This window comes from Fulmarus glacialis, unplaced genomic scaffold, assembly GCF_000690835.1.
Source record: "Fulmarus glacialis isolate BGI_N327 unplaced genomic scaffold, ASM69083v1 scaffold27270, whole genome shotgun sequence".
NCBI lineage: Eukaryota > Metazoa > Chordata > Aves > Procellariiformes > Procellariidae > Fulmarus > Fulmarus glacialis.
Window position 1 is genome coordinate 101,931 of NW_009190225.1, and position 22,892 is coordinate 124,822.

A 22,892-nucleotide genomic window follows, 5' to 3' on the forward strand; every position below is an offset into this window, starting at 1 on the left:
CACATTAGCCCTGGGCATAAGAGAGATATAAATTACAAAGAAGACACAAAAGTAAAAGATATTCACAAAAAAGCAAGCTATAGCTTCCTCTTTCTGCTCCCATTTAAGGCTGTAGCAGGACAGGACTCAGATAGCCAGAGAAACTCTATGTCAGAAAACAACATTTAAGAGACTAGAATAGTTGCAAGTATGCATTAGAGAAAATACAGATCGCTTTTCTGAACATGAATAGCAGTTACTGCTCAGGATGGTCCAAATCTTGCTGTGCATCTGCTTTTCCCCAGAAAAATTATCATTGATGTTAACAAGAGGTTAGCAGGAAGGAGAGCAAAATAATTAAAAATAAATTTTTATTAACCTAGATCTTTAAGTAAAGCCCGTATTTCTTTTTCATTCTTTAAAAATAAAAATATTTTAGTTTACAATATTCACCGTATTTATAAGTAGTAATCAAATATAATGTAGGAAATCGGTCAGTTAGCCACTTGTTTCTTGAATACTTTAGTAGGCAGTACTTCAACTGTAGTGCCCATGGTGCCACATACTTAGAGATAAACTTATCACCAGCAAAGAATTACTGAAAGCGATTAAAAAAACCTAGACTGGTAAGGGATGGGGAAAACCACTATACATAAGTATAGCTTTTTCACGACTGACTTATTTCAACATCGAATGACATTTAGATTTATTATGATGACCCTGAAAAAGTGGTCAAATTCTCAAAACATGATGGCTTGCAATGACAGGTATATCTGAGAAATTAGGTTAAAAACATAGATACCATATATATTCAAGTAGGGAGAACAATACATACTAAGAAAGAATTGTTTATTTTTAGCATTTCTATTATAAGCCTTTTAGGAATAGTATGCAACTGGTTGCAAAAACATGGGAGCAACATGTTCACAAAGAATTTGATTCTGACCAAACCAGTTTCCCCCCAAAAAAAAGGAATTTTTGCAGATGACTGCATTTTTTTAAATATTAAATTTTTATCTGTCACACTTAGGTTATCTTAATGAAAAACAAGAGATAGCAAAACCAGAACTTTGCCATATTAATGCCATATTAAAACAGAAATTTTAAGAGGAATAGATTTGTCTATTTTGAAGTTGAAAAAAAACCCCAAAAGAAAAGTAATGGCTACCTGAACAGCAGATTGATTTAGTGTCTCACTGTAAAACTTCTAAATGAAAGACATTAACAAGTAAGTTACATAATTAAGTGGGATTACATGTAAATATAAATACCACATGAACTCTTAACACATATTAAATATGTATTAATTTTAGTCCCCGGGGCAAGGTTTTTCTCTCCTACATCTAAATCTTTATCCACAACAGAAGAAAAAAGAAAACGTGCCTTTTTTAAACTAACTTAACAGTTGTGTTCTCCAGCTTCTATAAAATAGAGCACAGATCTTCATAGTCCCAATTCTGCAGTAACCAGGTCAATGGGACGCTCATCGTTGGCTTTGGTCAATTGCACATTCACCAAGTATATGCTTTGTATGTGAAAGCTACAATAAAACACTTAATAAAAGCAGTAGCGGTGAAATAGCTGCCATTTTTACATTTGAAGGAGTTAATCACTACCTGTTATATTATAATTCCTTGTTGCTAGATTGTAGGTTTAAAACAATTCTTGGAGTTTTACCTTTGGCAGTTTCTGGTTTATGATACAGACAAAGCATCTCAGGAATAAAAAAAATCCTGTAAATTAGTGTAAGAATTTTCTTTTCACAGTACTTCACTTTAGAAAGAATACAGATTCACAGCATTACCATTATATGGGCTTCCTGCAATCAGTAAAAAGGAAATGGCACTCAGTGCACACTTGAAAAAAATTCACAAAATTGCACTAGCTGTAGGATAAAAGTAAAGAAACAGCTTTTCTTTCAACAGCTTACTCCATTACATTCACTGTTTCTATAGAACATCGAGTTACTCATGCTATAGCACACACATATGGAGCTGCTTATAAGTGTACATAAAGTGAGTGTAACAGAGCAGGCTACTGAAATGCCAGGAATTTTGAGGCTTTTAATATGCATTTAAGGCTATCTTGTCCTGTTTGTCACAGAAATTTGAGATAAGCTATAGATACATCAAGTAAAGAAAGGGAATTATTTTCAGCACATCCAGTTTGCTAATGCTAGTGCTTTCTCACAGTCCAGCAGAAGAAACTCAGTGGACCAAACACTGCATCCCAGCTTGGCCACTGGAAAACCAGAATAAGCACTACAGTTGACATTAAAAACTGAAAGCCCATGGGATAGGCGAGTGACATAGGGTACATCCACATGGCCAGTCCAGCACAACCTAGATCCAGAGGCTGCATTCAAGCTATGCCTGAGACCGGGCTTCTACATTTGTTCTCTCCCTAGCAGGCACATGAGGTCTTCAAGCAGTTTTTCATACTTTTTATTACACACAGCATAGCTACACACAGCTAATGTTAACAAAAAACAAACCAGAGGAAGAGGGGGAAACTACAAGAAGATAGAGCCACATTACAATGTGTTCCACAAAAAGCTGAACAGAACAAGGAAAAAAAAAAGCGAAGAAATGAATTTAATCAATATGTGTGGTTCAGAATCTAACACTTAACAAATAATGCTCCTGTTAGTCACAGGCAGGAAGCACTTTCTCCAAACTCCAGAAGAATTAAGAGAACAAAAAAAACCCCTAAAAGCCCAGCAACCTGAAGATTAGATTCTTTAAATATAACTAGGTGTTATATTACATCCAAGAGTTTACATGCATACTACTCCATTAGAGATGATATGAAAACAATCTGAAAAGTTATATAAAAATATAGGTTGTATATACACAAATAATATTGATCTTCCATGAAGGACATTCCTTATAATAACTGGACACAGTCTTACAGATCTCTTCTCCCACAGGCTCCCAGCTACAGCTGACTCTGCTGAACTAAATGTCACATAGGATGGGATTCATCTGTTCAAATGTAGACACCTACACGTGAGCTGGTCATTTTGGCTCTGTTAACAGTCAATGAAGATGAACAGCACCTGTAGGGTATGATTAATCTCAAAGCAAATGGTTAAAAATGGCAGAGGAATCACACTCTAAAAGCATCTCCTTCTCTTCACTAACAGGAGAGTTAAGTGATTAGTTCGGAGTGTATATTTTGTATATTGTGTGTAACAGAGTATATTCTATTTATTTAGCTGAGATCAATCTTATTCAGAGCTAAATCATCACAGTATAGAAAAATAATTAATTTATACTAATTTAAAATACATTTTACTACTAACACATCGTAAATTATAATTCTTCCTTATTTTTTTAGCAGAATTTAAATTGAGAAAAAGGGAGTGGTGAAATAAAAATTTTGACTCCTGGTCATTCTAACTCTACAGATGTACAGATTAGCTTAGAAAATGAACAGAAAGCTAATTACAGAATACTTGAGTGCATGATCTAGTTTTACGCTGCTGGTCTTGATCCTTCTTTTTTATTTTATACCTTTCAAACTGAACCATAACAGTGAAAAATTAAAGCAAATATGCTTGTTTTGGAGGGCATTAACACATGTATGTAAAATGAAAAACAACATTCTCATTTGTCCTTTTTAACTCTAGTAGTTGCACTTAGCATAGCCTTCAAAGTCTGTTTTGAATAAGCTAGCTGTGAAATACGAAGTTTGACAGACATACTCTAGAAACAATTGCTAAAGAAAGGAAAAAAAAAGAAACACCATGGTTTTCATAATGCCACAATGCTCAAAAGTTATTTTCATATAACATCTAATAGAAAAAATTACTTTTCATAGTTAATGCAGTTTCAAATTTTCTAATTTGGCTAAAGGTAGCCAATGCCATTACTTGTCAAACACGTTTTCAAAGAATATCTGGAAAAGATAGTGATATTTTAACCATACTGAGAATTATACTTTTCAGATAAGTGTTATGTTAGTAAATTCCTCTGTATCAGTTTTGTAAATGGAAGAATGTTTCTTGCTTACCTATTTTGAGACAGCGAAATAATCTGCAATAAAGGCAACCAATACAAAGAAAGCATTCTCATAGCAGAAATGCTATTGTCGTCCAAATATAGTTCTCTTAGGAGAACATGATTTTCCAGTCTTGGAAGCTAAATAGAAAAGAGATGGTTATTTAAAATCAATATAAATTAGAGAAACAACAATGGAATGCTTACCAGATGCTTTTCATAAATCATTACTAAATACAAGCAAAAAACACATTTTCGATATATGCATAATTTCCTTATTATGTATGTACCAGTTGTCACACATAATTTCTACACATCAGGTGGTAATTATTTTTTAATGTTTTCTACCTAGTCTGAATAGTCAATATAGAGTTAAAAAAAAAAAAAAAAAAAAAAAGAGTCAAGAGCCCAAGAGCCACAGTATTACTATTTTATTTATGCCGTTATTTGCTGCTTATTGACAATGGTTTTCCTCTCTCGGATTCATAGGAGAATCATTGTCAGTAACTATTACTAAGTGTACAGTTAGCAAACTTCTTTCCTGTTTTAAATGCTGCAGCACAAACTTCAACTTTTGGAGGATCAGCATACATCAAATCAGCCTGAACTATTACTTACACGTAATGATAACAATATTTTGTTACATTTTAAAGAAAGAGTCAGCATCATATAATATAAACTGAAGACTAGGTGCTATAAACAAAGGAAGGAAATATAATTACTGATGGGCCAATTTTTCAAGGACTTCGGAGCAAGAAAATACTTAACTGCTAGCCATTTGTATCTTTGAAAAATCTCCCTCTAATAGGAGAAAAAAAAGCATACCTAAGAGCATGAAACGTCCCACAGCAAACAAAGAGCACATAATCAGTATTCTGAAAAATATGACTGTTAACAAAGATGTATGCACAACAGCCACTGAATTCAAAGCTTTTACCTCCTGGAGGTTATTGCCTTGCAACTTCAGATTTTGAAGTAGTCCACAATTCTCAAGGCCTTCAACTTGTGTGAGATGATTAAAAGAGCAGTCTAGGTGAATGAGAGCAGGTGCCTCACAAAGACCTTTCGTGCTGATTAACTGATTATGGTCCACAATTAATCGCTGAAGATTTTTCAATGGCTCCAGACCACCTGAAAATTAAAGATTTTAGCTGAATTAAGCCATAATGAAATAAAAATCTGTTGGTTTTCAAGTACTAAGAAAACTCTGAACTTTCAATGTATTTATATTATCTATAGTAACAACTAATATTAGTCCTGTGTAAGGTTTAAAAATAATTACTGTATTTTGACCTTATCAAATATACAATGCGTACAGTTCACAAATTTTTGATCCTGTTAACCAAGCAATAATAACAGTTCATAACCCCTTTAGCACTTCTGTTGGAACAGAACATTCTTTTAGTGATAAACTATACTTACTATGCTTTAAGCACATTATAACTGCTATATTATAACCTATGGGCTCTGTGAAATGCTAACAGCCCTCTTAAAATCACCCCTCAGAACAGAAACAGTATTTATATTTAAAAGTTAATTTTCATTATTTCATTTTTAAAAGGGTTTTTTTAAAGTTATCAGCAAGGTGAGAACAAATTGCATTAAAACTTAGGCCAGCACCACCCCTATTATTTAAGTGCATCTTGTTTAAGGAATGTTATAAAATATTTTTAATGAAGAAATTTATAAAGAACATGTAGTGCCTTTATGTATAGACCTATACTTCTATAGCTTTTACACTCTCAACAAACTTACTCCTGCCAGCTAGCATAGAGAGCAAGAATGTGTGCAATCTCTACCCCAAAAGGATGCAAAGGAAAAGGTTCCTGTCAAGGTCTGTTTCTTTCACAGAATTTTTCCCAAATCATCTTCTTACAACAGCAGAAATCACACTGTCCTTCCATGGTCTTATACATGCTAGATGTTCTACAATGGCTTCTTTTCCAGAGCACAGATGCATCTGACTTGCTACAGGCCTAAGCAGTTTTTCTCTACCTCTGTAATAAAACTCCTTTGAAGGGGCACCCATTATAAAACATACCTAAAAATAAGGAATTTCTGAATTTGCTTTTTTGATGTATTCATCACAGGATTATTTGAGCTAACACTTTGTCTCATCTTTACCTCACCCAAAACTTCCCAAGTTCCCAAAAGGAAGTTGGGCGAGCTTTACAGAGGTGAATGTCGTTGTGATTGTCCTCTGAGAATAAACTGGATTATGAGACGAGAGACCAGTTTGCACCGTAGATTATTGAGAATACAGAAGAGAAAGAAAAAAATAAAATGAATGATAAGGATAAAACAAAAGTAAAAAATTAAACTACTGCCAAAACTAGCAGTGCATTTAAAAAAACCCAATCAAATACAGGCCTTCGAATCACAGTAATTTAAAAATGGAAAGCACCTAGTGGAAATAATACAACCGCCTGATATTAAAGAGATATCATCCTAAATCTAAAACAAATGTCCGATATCGTAACTTCAAAAGTGTGCTTTAGGAAATAAATATACAAATCTTTAATTATTCTGAAAGAATTTCAAACATGCCCATGACATACTATCCTGACTGCAAGATCCTGGTCTGTATTTTCGTTTATGCTTGGATAAAAATAAAAAAGGAACCAGCACCATCTAGTGGTCTCAAAACAATTTCATTCCAGACAGTGTTAAAATTAACAGCTCCCAGGATTTCCTTACAAGAGCAGTCCTTAAATCTCCACTTTTAATTTATCAGCATAGCAGTACTGGAAACGTTAAAAGCACCGTATTAGTCTGGAGTGGGACAGAGAGGAGAGACTGCACACACAGTGAAAAAAGGCACGGAGTTAATACAGGATCTGGAAATTTCCTATTCTGCATGCTGCACAAAGCATCTTTTTTACATCTCCTTCTCCTCATCTGTCTTGCTTAATTAGACCGAATGTCATTTGGAACAGACATGCCAAGGCTACATACAATAGGATCACAATCTAGTCTGAAACTATCAAATGCAGTCCAACAGAAACATACACAAGAGAGAATAATGTAATACAAACAGATGGTATTTTAATGTTTCTTCTGTACACATGCAAAATTAAAAATAAGCATGAAAGTCTTGTTCGCATTTCCAGAAGATATTGTCTGTTTTACATATGATGCAACCAACAACAGCTATAGCAGTATATGGGAAAATGCATTTTGTTGAAAAACACATGGTTTCAGCAAGATTTGTGGAGGACTTTTATAGAAGTAGCTCTTAGCAATTTGTGAAGTGCAGCTGGACTCTGTTAGCTAGGGACTCTATCTTAGCTATCAATGCAGTTCTGAGGTAACTTCTATGTGTGACAAAGATGAATGGTAAGAGAGGAGTGAAAGCTGACAGTGAACGTGAAGATGAAAAAACACATACAAAAAACCCCCCCAAACCTGAAAGGTGTCTGATAAAAAAAGACCTCTGTGTGCTTTCTTAAAAAGAGTAGGTCCAAAGAAGGATTTACAACTATCCACAGTTATGCATTGCTATTCTTAGCGCTGCCAGGATTTTAGCCAACATACCATGGCAATATAGACACCCCATAAAAGCGTATTCTATGACCAAAGTAAAAATGCTACTTTTTGTGTAAGAAAATTTTTAAGTAAAGCATCCATCTTCCAAATACAAACATATGCACTGAACTTCAGTGTATTACTGACACAATTACTCAATTTGTGATCATGCATTCTTAAGTGGAAAAGTATAATTGAGACATATTTTTCATACTTTTACTGTTATTTTTAAGGGTTTTCTGGCAACTCTAATTTTTCCCTTACTGATGCTGTATTTCAATGAAAGGAGAAAAAAAGAAAAACGAAATCATAGTATGCTTGAAGTTTCCTACAATAAGTTATTAAAACAGAAGTATTACAAACATAAATAAGCCTTACTTCTTAGGAAAAAGCCCACAGCCTTTGTTAAAGCTGAATGAACAGAGAACATTGCACAGTACTGCAGCTTCCAAAATTGCTACGGGACATCCTGCAAGATTTACAGATGTGAGGGATACAGTAACTTCTTAAAACCCATAAATTCATTTTTGTGTATTCTATGCGACTACTTAAAACCAATACGTTATTGTATGAAATAAATCCTGTTTTATCCATCTGTTTTAACCAGACATCCTCAAAGCAATTCTGGAGAGAAGAAAGATTCCAAGCTGATTTTTGTGAACATTTATTTACCTACTCAAATTCATTAGAGACTCAGTAAACATAGCACCACACTGCACAAAAGAGAAAATACAAGAAGATTTTACTCCACTTGGCCTATGCAAAGATACTACATTCCACACAGATGCCACATTCCTAAATGTCATCCACTAATACTATGTCATTCTCACAGTAATCTTGCAGACATTTTTATCAAATGAATAAGAATCTTATCCAGCATTATTGGCCACAAGGATATAGATGAAGCTTCTTTAATCAGTTTATTTTATTGTTTCTCCTTAGGGTACTGATATGCTTTTACAGTAAACATTGATATTCCAGCACCTTTACTCTCAGGTATTATATACTCTGTTTACAAATACTAACATTCCAAACTTGCACATATTAGTAAAAAATATTAAAAATATCAACATTAAACCCCCTAAATCTACAGGGTTTTTTTAAGCTTTCCCATTCGTGTTTGCTATGCCCTTGTAATTTATCACAGAATTGCATTATCCATGTTCATACTGTTTCAGTCTCCTTTTTTTTTTTAAATAGTGGAAATAATTTCTTTATATAAATGTCTTATGTGAATGTGTTTCATCCATCAACTTAATAATTGTTTTATATTATTTTCCTGCTGTCCATCAGGAAAATAAAGTATGTCCATACACATCAAGGAAAATTAAGTCTAATTCAAGACAAATAAAATAAAAATCAAAATCTCCTTATCTCCTTTCCATTTCCAGCTCTGAACTCTTTCCAAGTAACATCTTTAGATTTAGCACAGACTAAGAATACAACTAGAAAGCTACCTTTTCAGGTTTCATGTTTCAATTTATACAAAATTAATTACTTCATCACATGCAATTTTTTTTCTTGACGATAAGATTTTATTTCAATGGACAAACCTCTGAAGATTCATCTCTATTAAGATTATAACTGAAGTTATACAGTCACCTGTATTTTGGTGGCCTTTACAAATTTCACAGTATGTCATGCACCAAAACCCAAGTCCCTAGAGTATAGGGAGGCTGTTAAATCTAGTTCTGTTCTATCTGCTGTGCTGCCTTCTTGAAGGAAATTTGCTACTTTCAAGCCCTGAGAGCTCCCTTTCAAGTAATGATCTGGCAGTTTACTACTACCTTTTCTCAACTGTTAATGTTGCTTTTGAGGGACCACTAATGGTCTTCCCTCTGTACATGATTCTAAAAACAAAAAACTGGCTTCTCCACTTACATACAGCAAAGCTCTTGGTTATTTTCACTGCACTACACTTTCCTGACCTTTTGTCAGTAGAAAAGGCTCTGGACCTTGATTACATCTATACCAAATCTACATAACACAAGGCATTGTGTTATGCAATATTTTTGGCTTGCCAGAAGCTGAGACACAGTATCTACCCCTTAGGTGCTTTACAGTCTGAGTGGCAGTACGAGCAGAGAGGCAGTACAGGAAGAGAGGCAAACACTTGTTCACTACATGAAAAATTCCTGTGTGGCCAACAGAAAACATCTATCTCCTGGCACAAAGATTTCATGTATTGATGCATCTGTTGAGTGGTCTGGGTGTATGTAAACTCTAACTGGTTGACTGCATGCTAAAAGTACACCTGTTGCCTGCCAACTGTTGGACATAACAAATATAACAAACTGCCTTTGTAAATATAATAGGGGTTGGCATACCTGCTGTGCCTAAATGATTTGCACAATTTTACCTTAGACTCATTCTTTTTTCCAGCTTTGAGGCAATGAGCAGCAATGAAGAGCCAGAGTGGGAGGGAAATACAGAACAGTAATTTGGAGCCAGAATGGGCAGCATTTTAGTAGAAAGAGAGGCTATGTCCCATGTTAGCATGGTTCACAGACTCAGACAGATAATAGGATTTCTATAGAACTACTTACTGTGTCAGTCAGGAACACACTGGAACTCTCTACAGTTGCAAGGCTAGGCTTTATATTAATTGCTTCTGTAGATAAACTGAACTCAGGCTACTCACATATTCCAACTGAATTAGTGCAGGTAATATTAGGGGCCCTTCTAGAAAGATTTTTAGTTCTCTGGCTGACAATAGTTATATGATCTGGTAGATGGAATGCATGGCAGTAGCTAAGCTAAGCCATACTACAAATAAATGTGCAGTTGAGTATGCTTTAAAATGCAGGTCTGTTCTGATTCCTCATGCTCCTTGGGCTTAGCAGCTGGCTGGCCCTGAATCCAAGGGAAGTATAACACTGAATATAAACAGCGCAAATACTGTTATACAAATTGGAAAAATTTTTCATTAATTTTCTTACCAATTCGAGTGATTCTGTTGTAGGAAAGTTCAAGATTTTGGAGATTTATGCAGCCATCTAAGCCACAAACTGATGAAAGATGGTTCTTATTCAGAATCAGAATACAGAGATTTTCTAGATTTTCACAGTCAATTATCTGGATGTTGTTCTCCTGCAACAAAGGAAAATAAAAATATTAAATAGCATCTGAAGTGAAATAGCAGAATTAGGTGTAAAAATATGGTAGATATCGTCATCATTGCTTATTTTTATCCTAAACTTCTAGCTAGGAGTAAGGGCATCTCTATTTTTTCCATTAGGAAAATAAATTGAGGAGTCATAGAAACTGCTTTCTGTTTCCTGCTGGGATAGAACAAAAATATATCTCAAACTTCATTCTGGCTCTGAAAATGCCCAGAAGTTGAAACAAAAAGTGTAAGGAGAAGTCAAGGACAGAGTGGTCTTTTCCGCGTATGCTTTCCCAGCTTCCCAAATCCTGGGAGACTGAACTAAAAACTGCATAGAAACCATCATATTTACTAGACACTAATGAAGACAGCTGTGTCTTTGCTGGAATCCTATTCACTAATAGTGAAAATCTGCATTTAGAGGTATTTTGGTCACAAACATTAACACTTCTCAGGTAATGTTCTCCCCCCAAGAGATCTTGCTGTTTTAACATACCCCCCCCAGGCCATTTTAATAATGCTTCCTTGGATTTTTATTTCACTATTTGCTGCCCTTGCTGGTTTCTTCTGTTTTTCACCTGCAGATGCTTAAACAAACAAATTCCCTGCCTTTGTAACAAAACGATTAAGCCAAATAGTCTAAGTCCTATTCCAGAATTAACATGCTGACTAGATTTATGTGCTACTTTCAGCTGCAGGCAGAGATGCATACAGGTTTCCTCTGGAAACACTGATTCCTGCCCTTGGACAGTCCCTTCAGTTGCACCAGTAAGTTAAAGTAGAGAACTGATATGGCTTAAATGTTAGCTTTTGTATCAACAGAAATGAGGGGCAATATCAAGTAGGAATGAATGTCCAAGGGAAACAGAGGCAGCTGCTTTAGCTATGTGAGAAATACCCATGAAACAATCTCAGACTGTTTTAACTGTCACAAAAGAGGAAGTTTTTTCATTACAGTTGAATAGAAGACAACTGCCACATTAGCTGGCACAGCGAAATAATAATAATAAAATATTATTATTAACAATACATATAACTATTAAATTATTAATACATCATACTTAAAAGTATATCTAAGAGTCTTCTCCTTAACTAAATTAGCCTGCTATATCCTAGTGGAGCAATCCTGTATATCATTTAAAGCATAAAATTTTAAAATTTTAAAAAAATAAAAGCCAAATCACAAAACCAAAACTGTTCTGTAAGAGACAATATTTGATCTAAAAAAATTCACATATAAATACCAATCTTAGTAAGACTGGTAGCTTAGATATATATTATGCCCTTATACTAATACTTTGCTCTTCTATTTTGAGGTACTCAAAATTATCAAATCCCAGAAATTGCATTCTGAATAGATAAGAAAACTGAGAAAAGGACACAAGTATTTCAACCTGCCCTATTGTAAAGGTCTAATTACTGGACAGACAACACTCCTTTAACTATAATTATTATCAGCTCTCTTCTCCGAATTTTATTAAAAACCAAAAACCAACAAAAGACTTCAAAAAACTTTGGAAAGAACACCAGTTACTGGGCAAGCAGAAACATTCAAGATTTCCACAAATAATAAGGGCATATTAACTTTCTTGTGAAATGGTGTTGTTAAAACACATGAAATAAAAAATGTGAACTGAGTTGTTTCATGTAAATTGTCAAGTTCTGGTACTAAGATGCATCACAGGGCAAAACGTTTTAATCATTAAATTTACAAGGCTGTTTAAGACACCATGCAGTAGCAAGTACCTAGACATTATGCCTCTAGTGTAACTCATTATACTGTTCCTTGGGCATATATGTGAGTAATTTTAACTAATATTCAAAGCGTGTATTGCAAAGGACTCTTCCTTCTACCTACTCCTGCTTAAGCTGAGCACCTGCTATGGCGAACAGCATCTGCCCACTCATGAATCAGAGAGACTAAGGTAACGAAGATCTATCACTGTGCCATACTAGTACTAATCTTAGACTGATACTATCATGCACTTTTCTTAGCATAGTTTAATTCATTTGCAGGATGTTGCTTTAGTACAATGCAAATTGCTATATATAATGCAAATCTGCTGGTATAACTTTTTTTGCATTTGGGAGTATTTTGTTGATATTCCTATGCTCTTAAGGCAATAAAAGTTATACATTCAGTTTGATGCAACTGCATAACCACCTAAGCAGCAAAACTGGCAGTTCTCTCTGGGTTATAATAAAGAATCAAATATGCCTGGTACCTCCACATTGATATATTTTAGGTCTTTGCAGCTACTTAGTCCTTCCAGCGCAACTAGTCCACAGCGCCTCAGAGTCAAAACTTGAAGATTTGAACACTCGGATAACGTTGAGAGGCTACAAGCTGGCAAATCTTCGAGTGTAAGTGTTGTGACCTACATGCATTTATTGATAAATAAAATTATTTGTTTGTATATTGAATATTCATTGTACAATGTCACATTATGGTTATTTTCTTTAAAAAGAAAGAGACCAGAACTACATTCTACTAATACTTTAGAAAATGCAAGCAACTAATATGTTAATCCTTTCATATAGAAAAGGACGGCAACGTTGAATGGGAGAAGTTATTATGAAAACAATCTGTTTGATTTTAACATCCACCTTAAAGTAAATAAAACTGATGCTTTGCTAATGACGTTGAATTTGAATAGATGGAAGATTAACACTAAGCAAAGCAATTAATAGTGTGAATTGTTTCCCCCGTCACACTATCATAAATAACGAGTGAGTGAGTGTGCAAGAGCAGACAAAAATAGTTCAGAATAAAAATGTATGTAGTCTAGTATTTCATCTCAGAGTGGATATCAAGATGAGAGCACAGAGCAAGCATACAGTGATAAGTTAGTAAGTGGTAAGATTAAGTGCTGGAAACAAAGAGATGTTCTTTATAGCAAAACACTATCTATAAGCTGATCAGCAATGTCTTGTTTCTGGAAGAGACTAGTCTTCTCAAAACTCTGAAGGGGCTAGATGAGCAGGAGCTGAAATGTGGACCTTCCTACAAAGGCAAAACCACGTTAATTTAGCAGAAAATAGGAGATAGGTCTGCCTTTTACAGACTTAAGATACTATCAATGCCCTGAAGACTAATACCACACCACTCTTCCCCACAACGCTCACAGGAGCTCAAAAGTCATTCTCATCACCCTTATTCTGCATTTGTGCAGAGGAACTCCCACTGAGATATATACCCTGCTCAATGATAATCTTCTCTTCCAAAACAGCATTGCACTGACATACCAAATACAAAAAAAAAAAAAAAAAAAAAAGAAAAAGGTGATGGTATGGCTTCCCATTTCATTCTAAATCTTCTGAATAGTTACCTGTTGCAGAGTACTCCAAGGGCCACTATGAATTATCTTTTGTCTACTTAATGGAGGCATCTTGCTAACTGAACTTTTCCTTGGTCGTTTTTTTATAGTTGCTTGCTTTCTTTGGTTTTCTTCATATATTTTAGACCAAGATTTACACGTGTTCATCCAGTTTATCCTCTTCTTTTCAATATCATTAGGAAGAATTAGTCTACTGGAACACTCAGCTACATCTTGAATTCTGCCCCAGGTCTCTCTGACTTCTTCATTAGCATCTTCCATTAGAAACAGAGTTTTCTCCATTGTTTCAGACTGAAAAAATTTATCTTTGACTTCTCTATTACTAGCATTTGGCTGGATATTTGGTGGACTGCTGCATATATTGTTGGCCTTATTTTCTACCATGTCATTAGCTCCAAAATTAACAGATTCATTCTTTGAAGTATGACTATTTGGAGCTTTATTAAGATCTCCAGTTTGTGAGTAATTTTCTTCTACATGTGTTACTGAATTCATGTATACGTTCTCATTATTTACTTGAGAAGAGTGTTCCTTCTTCTCAGAGCCTAGCATATTTGGTGTTGGTGCCAAATTTCTTTCTTCTGGAATCATCCAATTCTTTTGTTCCTCTACTTGCTTATTCAGTTCCTTCTTCTGTTCTCTTATTACTTTTGTATTTTCTGTCTGCTTATCCTTTTTTATGTTTTCTTTGTTGTTTTCTCCACTTTCACCCATCACAGCTTTTACTCTTTTTTCTCCTAGTTTTCTCTGTTCTTCTCTTCTTATTTGCAGCTGGTTTTCTCTTTCAAGTCTCAGGCTTGCTTTCTTTTTCTCATATTCCTCACGCCTCCTCACCTGTTCCCAATATTCCTGTCTTTCTAGTTCTTCTTGGCTCTTTTTTTCCTCTTCTGTCTTTTGCCTCTTTTCTTCCATTCGCCTTTTCATTCTTTCCTCTTTTTCTTTCATTTCTCTCTCTATTTCTTTTAGTATTTTCTGCTTCTTTTTTATTTCATCTTTCCATTCTTTTAAGATGGGAGCATATTTTTTATGGACTAAAAATGATCTAAATCTAGCTTGGATTTTCACAGCTGCTGTATTCTGTTGTTCTGCCAGGTGTTGTCTTTCTTTTGCTTTCTGCTCTTCCAACGTCTTTTTTTCCTCTTCCATTTGCAACTGTAGCTTCATGATCGATTCCTAGGCCAAAACAAGTAGGATAGACTTAAACTACTTTTAAAAAAGAACAGGTGTTGGCACATATTTATCATTAATAAACAGAATCTGGTGTATTAACTGTTCCAGAATAACATTTATTCTCCAATATATGATAGTAACCTCACAGTCATTTGACAAAAGCTCATTGTACAGCCTTACCTTATGTTGCATCATTTTGTTCCTCCAAGCTTTCTTTTCTTTCTGTAACTCATCTTCCATCACAGTTTGTTGTTTCTGCACAACAAATTAACTTAAATTAATATTGTACAAAACCTGGAACATCACAAAACACCCTCTCTCCAATCTCCCCCATCTTCTTGACTTTCCAACAATCCGCTTTTGTGAATGCCTGAATTAAAATGAGAAACTCAGCTGTGAGTTTTTCATTTTCTTATCAAAATAAACAACCGGACACTCAGACCAATAATGCAGATTTGGTCATGTACTAACAGATGCATATCTTCAGAGAGTCAGCATCTTGGTACTGACCCAAACAACTGCCACCTTCCTCTCCAAATTCTGTACTACTAATGAAGATGAAAACTACACTTATGAAACCAACATTCAAACTTCAGGTAGATAATAGCAACATAACAGAAACAAAAGCTCTGAAAGTAACATGAACAGTCCCCCTTTAATTGCACTGGTATGTTACTGATAATCATATAATCTTTCAAAGAGGAATTTTGTTCAATAAAGACATTTTTTTCACTGAAATTGTTTCTCAACAGAAAATGAAAGTTCCAAGTCTATTTTCTCAGTATTTGCAAATAAATAGCATTTCCCCCCTCCCTCAACATATTCTCAATAGGAAAAAAAAATCCAAATGATCTGGAGTTACATCTGACTGAAAATTAGCAGACAGTAAGTACCTCTAAAAACCAGAGGCTGATCCAGAACCACCTAACTCCTGGTGGAACCAAGATAAATCAGTAGCAGCCAAATTAAATACACAGCAGTATATGAAGCAAACAGTGTAAACAAACCAGCACTTCCAACTTGCACAAAGTCTCCCAGGTGCCTAAGCACTGCTTTTCATGCATGTTCAGAAGCATCCTGTTCACGCAATAGGAGACTAGAAGTCTAGGTCCTTCTGTAATAGGGGAAATTAGTGTCCATCTGTCACCTCCACAAAGACTGTGGTAGTGAGAGCACTACCAAAGTGTCCAAATGGGAACATGCCCCACGTTTTCTAGAGAAAGAAAGCCATTCTACATCCAAAAATGATTATGACATCAAAGAGCAGAGGAAGCCTAATCAGTTTTGTGGCCTGTTGAAAAGGGAGCTATCTCGACACTGAACTGCCCTTCAGCGATCAAAGGTCTTTTCACTTGCTAAGCCTTTCCTTAATTTTGGTGACTTGAACTACCTTGCTGGGACCAAGACGCTCACCTCTTCAGAAAGCTACAAATTAGTTAACTGAATATGTAGTGTTAATGCATCTCCCAAAACAGAAATATTTAGGCTAAATAATAAAATATTGCGGCTCTACAAGTATAATGTGTAAGGGTTACATTTTTTCACATTCTTATGCTCCTTTGTGGAGAGTTATCAAATTTTATCCTTCAGTATGCACTATAGCAAAACACGGCTACAGACTCTTGAGAATGCAACCAGTGAACATATGGAGTCATGTTCTGTTGTGGCAGGACTCGGTAGATTAAGCCTGACTCAGTCTCCCAGACACAGACAAGAAAAAGCAGTATTGTAACTTTTACCCAGATGAAGCACAGCACCAGCATTTCTGAATGGAATGATTTTGGTTCAGATTACTTCACCTGTGATTTTTCATCTAACTTTAAAATTGGGATGGGAGGTCTAAAGTAAGTAAGTATTTTCTATTAAGGCACAGAGACCATTTTTCATTTGTGAGTAATTTAGCACAACTCTCATTTCTGGTACTGTGGCTGGTGTCATAATATAAAAACTTAGTAAGGGTGAAGCCTAAAGAATAATTTAACATTTAGCATAGCAAATTCATTCACTGTTGATCAAAGCAGTAAATGCATAAAACCCAATGGATCGTACTTAAATATGTCTTACATCTAAATTTGGTATCACAAGTAGAGAGAGTTTAGACAGTCATACAGTTCGGCACAGTACTCTCTTTTTCACATTATATCTTGAATTCAGATAGTCTAGATGGGAACAGATTGGCTTCAATATCATTAATTACCTTATGAAGAAGCTCTAACTTTATTCTTTCAGCCTCAAATTCCTCCAGACGCTGCACCCTTCTTGCGTGTTCCTCTTCATTCTGTTTTTCCTGTGCTTCCCTCTCAGCTTTCCACTTCTTCCTCTTCTCATCTTCAAGCTCCTTTTGTCTTTTCTCCCACTGCTCAAATTCTTGTCTACACTTTTCTTCTACTTCACGATGAGTAAGGCTTATGCTCATTTCAACATCAGCTACAAATTTGTAATCAACCAAGCAAACCTTTTATTTAATTTCCTAATAAGCATTGGGGGACATTAAACAGTCTTAAAGTATTGACAAGAAAAGGATTCTGTGCTAATACAGCCAGCAACATATATCCCCAAGGAAATCAGAACTATTATGCGAGTCTCTTCTATCAGAGATGTCTTCTTATCATGACGCACATTTAGTGACACTGCTACAATCACGCTAATTCTACCAATGTATATTTCAGGATTACACTTTGGTTTCAGGATGAATGTCTTCTGTGGCTACCAGCAGGGGTTTTATAACTGATGCACTCTACCCCAAAACATGCAAGGCCATGGCAAAGGGAAACATTCCCAGCCAATGTCACTATAAAAAAAAAAAAAGAAGTTGTGGCCAAAGCACAACCTGCTTAGTGCCTCCAATCTGGCTTCCATTTGTATTCATAATTATTTAAATCATTTTTGGGTAGTATTTTTTGAAACAAGTTTCTATCAAGACATTAAAGACTAGGATAATTTTGTGATCCTGAAATGAGATAAAAGCACAGGCATTTCCTCATGTCCCATTCATGAAATATCAAAATCTACTGCATACTGTAACATGTAATTCTTTACAAAGAATGTTATGAAACTCATGAAAACAGAAAAGCAGGAAATAGTGATATGATGCTAAAGATCAACTCAACCAAACGACTACTGCATTTGCTTACCTGTAACAAAATGGTCATCAGTGACCACTGCATCACTGGTGGACTGACTATCGTAACTAGGTGTTGTAGCAATCTGCAAGTCTTCATTTTCAATTTCAAATAGTACCTAATATAGTTTAATATTGTCATTAAGAAACAAGAAACAAAATTTAAAAGCAGAACATTATAAAAATCTTCCAGAACAAGGATAAGCTTTTCATCATATGACAAGTACAATAATACAAAACTTACTAGTGACTGAAATCCTTAGACATTAAAAAATGCAAACCTATCAGTCAAAATATTGTTTTCTAGAGTAATAAATATTGGAGTATTTCCCAAAATACATAATATTTCTATGTGGTTTTAAAATATATTATATATTTTGACTTGGAAAAATGAATGTTTTGCATTTAGGATTTGTTTTACTTTCTGTGGAACTAAGCATTATATTTATGCATTAATACTGTTACGCACATTGAAAATAATGCTATGGGCACGAAGATTGTTATATTTCTTTCATTGTTCTTTATTGGCAAGAAGTAATCTATTCCTGCTCATTTATCATCTGTTCATCTCATGGTTGGGGCATGTATTAATATTTGTAATGCAGCTGAAGTCACATAAAGTAATTGTGCTGTTCTAAACAATGGTCTTCTGAGAAACATCATGTCTGCAAAAGTGCTCACTAATAAAAGCCAGGCGACAAATTAAAAGTGATTAAATTAAATAAAGGTTTATGTTTTTCTAAGAACTCCAGCAAGTTATTCAGTCAAATCCTATAAAAATATAAAAGAACCCAGGTTTATAACTCTTGATTTGTCTTTGAAAGTTACAGACATTATTATGTTTACATTCTTTGTAAAATAATGGAATATATTAGGAGCAAGATTAATAGCAGCACATTCTCCTGATCATCATAAAAAGAATAATATTAGAAAAGTTTAAAAGTGTTATCATACTATTAAGATAATATTTTGCAAATAATTAACAATAAAGGATTATTCAGTTTTGTTTAATTTTATTGATTTTTGTGCTCAGCATCTCAACTACTGATACAGAGAATTTATTCCAAATTGTAAAACTTATAGACATGGTGTATTACAGCTGGTGTCCCAGTTCTAAAGAACGGCATACACAAACTCATCTTAATACTTTATGGATAGTCTGACAGAAACAAAACGGAACACATCTATAGGTCTCCTTAGGAGGCCAACAAAGCAAATGTAAGTTATCTACATTACTTAATAGAATTTTGTTCACTATAAATATTGTTTAAATAGAGAATACCCTTTTTTTAAATTGTTCTGGATCTTCATTATATTCAGAAGCCAATTCTGCCAAGTAATCTGAAGCATGGCAAGAAACTACTCCATTAACGTTACCTAAAGAAGAAATAAACGTATAATTTAGTACACAGAGAGCAAATCCCTCACCACTACTCGGTTCTGCTCTATACTGCTTAGCTACCATATTTCTTTAAACTAAAATAAAGCATTTTTTTCCTTTAAAACTCTTAAACCCTCCCCCCCCGCCCCCATTTTACTCAAATATATATGGGAGTCATTTATCTACATTAAAAGCAGCAAATATGTGTAACTGGAACACATACAATGATATTGTAAGAATCCAGTGATAGCAAATACAAAAGAGAATTCCACAGCATTGAACACAGCAGAACATTTTCTGTGTAGAAAAATACAGTAGAACTTGTATCAGATAGGTCAAAAACTGACAAAGCTACAAAAATAATGAAAAAAAATAAGTGTCCATTACAAAAAAATGATAAAAAGAAACCTTCCTCAAATATCAAAATGTATAGACAATATTGAACTTTTGTTCACAAAGACCGTTACACTAAATGGATGTGAAACCCAAGATGATGTGAAAAACTGGAATGGAACAGACAATGCCAGCTCTCTGGCATATAAACTATGAGCTTGGCTTCAGTCATACAGCTGACACAGCTATATTGTTCCCAATTACAAGGTCATTTCATTTAATGCTAGCTTGGATATCTCCAAAGACAGACTTCAAACATATCCTATGAGGTTCAATTGTATCTGAACTCTTAACTTCAGCTCCTAGTGACTTCATTTTAGATTCTCATGAGGAGTCTGGCTCAGGTCCTGTTTCAGAGAACGATCCTGCAACTTGCCTTGATCTATAGTTTAGTATCAGATGAATTTTTAGAGAAACTCGATTCTTACTCAGATGTTTATCCTAGAAGACAGCATTGTGTGGTTTTATTCCTAGAGATTTTCAGCATGCATTCAGAAGCTGATGCAATAGGTTTCACTGCTTGCTCTTACTTAAAAGTTTGCATTGCTTTACTGATGATTGTTAGTCTAACTTCCACTGGCAATACGAGGTGCATAAACATTTTAACTGTGATCCCTGCTTACTTGTAATTTCTTCATCTTCTAAGTCTTGCAGTATAAGCTTTTCAGCATCTTGATTTCTGCTCTTTATAAAGTTTAAATAGGAGAGCACTGATTCTGGCAAGTCATCTGAAATCTAGAAAAACACGACGTTTAACATAAATTCTACATTTTCATCTCACAGCCACGACCAGAGGTAAATACTTGACATGCAAGAATAAAGACTCATTTTGGCTTCACCTATAAAGCACTGATGGAGATTTAGCAGCAATTGCTACCAAAATTGTTCCCAATTCTGACACCCTTCCCAGTGTCTTATCACCCACTGAACAATTAATAATTCTCATTTTTAATTACATTCTAACTAAATTTTGATCGGAACACATTTTAGTAACTTGTCTTCCACTATCGTCAGAAACATGTTTCAATTAACATTTCTTTATAATTGTGTTGAACCAAGAGATTAAGAAAAAGGCTAAGACAAAAATTAACAATGACGCATAGGATCTTTTTCTTAAAAATGTTCAGACTCATTAAAAAATAAATTAATTTTAAATTTACTAATGCTTAAAGTATGCATGTAAATCAGATGCTTCAAATTTCTTTACTACATAGATACTTTTTATTCAAAAGACTGTCTTTTAATGCATTTGGGAAAATGGAGTGACTTCTCTCAGATGCGTAAATTGCGGTAAACATTGCTGGCATTCAGCATGTGAGTGCATAAATAATTATCACTTTGCCTATCTTTATGTCATATCAAACATATGATTTATAGTAACATATGACCAATATCATCTACCCTAATATCCTATAGACCAATCCTTTTGTTACGAGTCTGAAAGACTAAAATAACTGAAGAGGACCCAAATAACTGATTGGATTTCAGAGGAAAATCTTTCCCCAAAATAAGAAGTCATCCAAAAAAGAGAACTTGAAGCACCAATTTATATGAAATTAATATCAGGAAGTCTTCAAACATAAGACAGTCTCTTGTAAGATTTAAAAACAGATTTAAATGAAGAATCATTGGCTTATTTATCCAGATTTAATCTACCTCATTAGCTTTAATAAAATCTTCCAGCTTCAGAGGATTCTAAAACAAATCATTATCTACGAGTCTGATTTTCTCACTTAAGCAGAATGCTGATATTCATCTCTTTTGTTGTCTTGTCACCACTGGAGGTTACATTTTTAATGAAGCAATACTACTGAGACTACTTTTCAGAAGAAATCCTCAGGTTAGGTATGTCAGGAAAAAGTTCATTCATCAGATAGGCTTTCCAATGCCCATACTACTTTCAAGGAGAAACAGAAGCAGTTTTAGCTTATTGAATACTTACTGTCTCACTGTCACTCAAAGCTTCGTCTGATACCTCTGTGACAGGATCATCTGCTTCAAAGGAAGAAACACTGATTCTGCTTAATTCAATTTCTATTTCTTTTTCAATTCCTTCAATACCTTCTGACATTCTACTTTCCACAGCTTCTTATCTGCTTTCAAAGCTACACAAAGAAAACATTTAACTGTCAGCACTGCATGAAACAAAATAAAGAGGGTGCTCATTTAGCATAAGTTTATTCAGATGTATTTATTGAACAGTTGGCTTAAAGCATGAAAAGGAACAGCAGAAGTTCGTTCTGAACACCTCACTCCATACCAATATGCAAAAAAAAAAGAAAAACGTTAGTTTGTGATAAGCGAATGCCCCCTCACTCTACCCCTCTAAATTTTGCAAGTGTTACCAAATTTTCAATATTAAAAACTTCTGCCTGCTCTCTACTCCTTGTGGACAGTACCGGCGCTACGCTCACAAGGTTTTGTTTTTTCGGAGACCTAATAGCTGCAAAGGAAAAAAAAAGCTTCAAACAATAAATACATATTAACAATTACAAAATAAGACTAAGAATCCAGAAAGCACTCAATGAACTTGTAATGATACAGAGAAAGTGGTGAGAAATGGCCACATAAGAACAAGACTTCTGGATGGATCCAGGCAGGAGGGGAAGTGGTCCCTCGCCGTCACCCCCTCCCTCCGCAACCTGCACCCTTCTCCTCTCCCATCACCCCAATTAGGGGACAGGGAAGGCAGCCCAGACCCGCTCCATCAGAGGCAGCGAGCAGCTCCTCGTCCCTCGTCGGCTCCTGGAACAGGAGAAGGGACACGCTGAGCGCATCTCAGCCGCTAAGGCGCGAAGCAGATCCTCGCTGAGAGAAACTACCCCTCCCAGAAGGCATCGCGGTGGGGAGGCTGCCCGCCCACCGCCGTTTCCCGGAA

The 22,892-nt window shown here is 35.0% G+C and overlaps 1 protein-coding gene across 1 annotated transcript in view; it reads right to left on the reverse strand.

Moving 5' to 3' along the window:
• LRRIQ1 (leucine-rich repeats and IQ motif containing 1) overlaps positions 1 to 22,121 on the reverse strand; it is a 112,901-nt gene extending 90,780 nt beyond the window's left edge. The window contains exons 1-11 of the mRNA XM_009584910.1: positions 21,957 to 22,121; positions 20,638 to 20,749; positions 19,523 to 19,617; positions 18,254 to 18,359; positions 17,317 to 17,546; positions 15,300 to 15,374; positions 13,941 to 15,122; positions 12,837 to 12,989; positions 10,445 to 10,595; positions 4,918 to 5,111; positions 3,994 to 4,121 (exon numbers count right to left, since the gene is read on the reverse strand). Coding sequence (XP_009583205.1) covers positions 3,994 to 4,121; positions 4,918 to 5,111; positions 10,445 to 10,595; positions 12,837 to 12,989; positions 13,941 to 15,122; positions 15,300 to 15,374; positions 17,317 to 17,546; positions 18,254 to 18,359; positions 19,523 to 19,617; positions 20,638 to 20,749; positions 21,957 to 22,085 — 2,555 coding nt within the window. The 5' untranslated portion in view covers positions 22,086 to 22,121. The remainder of the gene's footprint in view (positions 1 to 3,993; positions 4,122 to 4,917; positions 5,112 to 10,444; positions 10,596 to 12,836; positions 12,990 to 13,940; positions 15,123 to 15,299; positions 15,375 to 17,316; positions 17,547 to 18,253; positions 18,360 to 19,522; positions 19,618 to 20,637; positions 20,750 to 21,956) is intronic.
• Between the last annotated feature and the right edge of the window lie 771 nt (positions 22,122 to 22,892).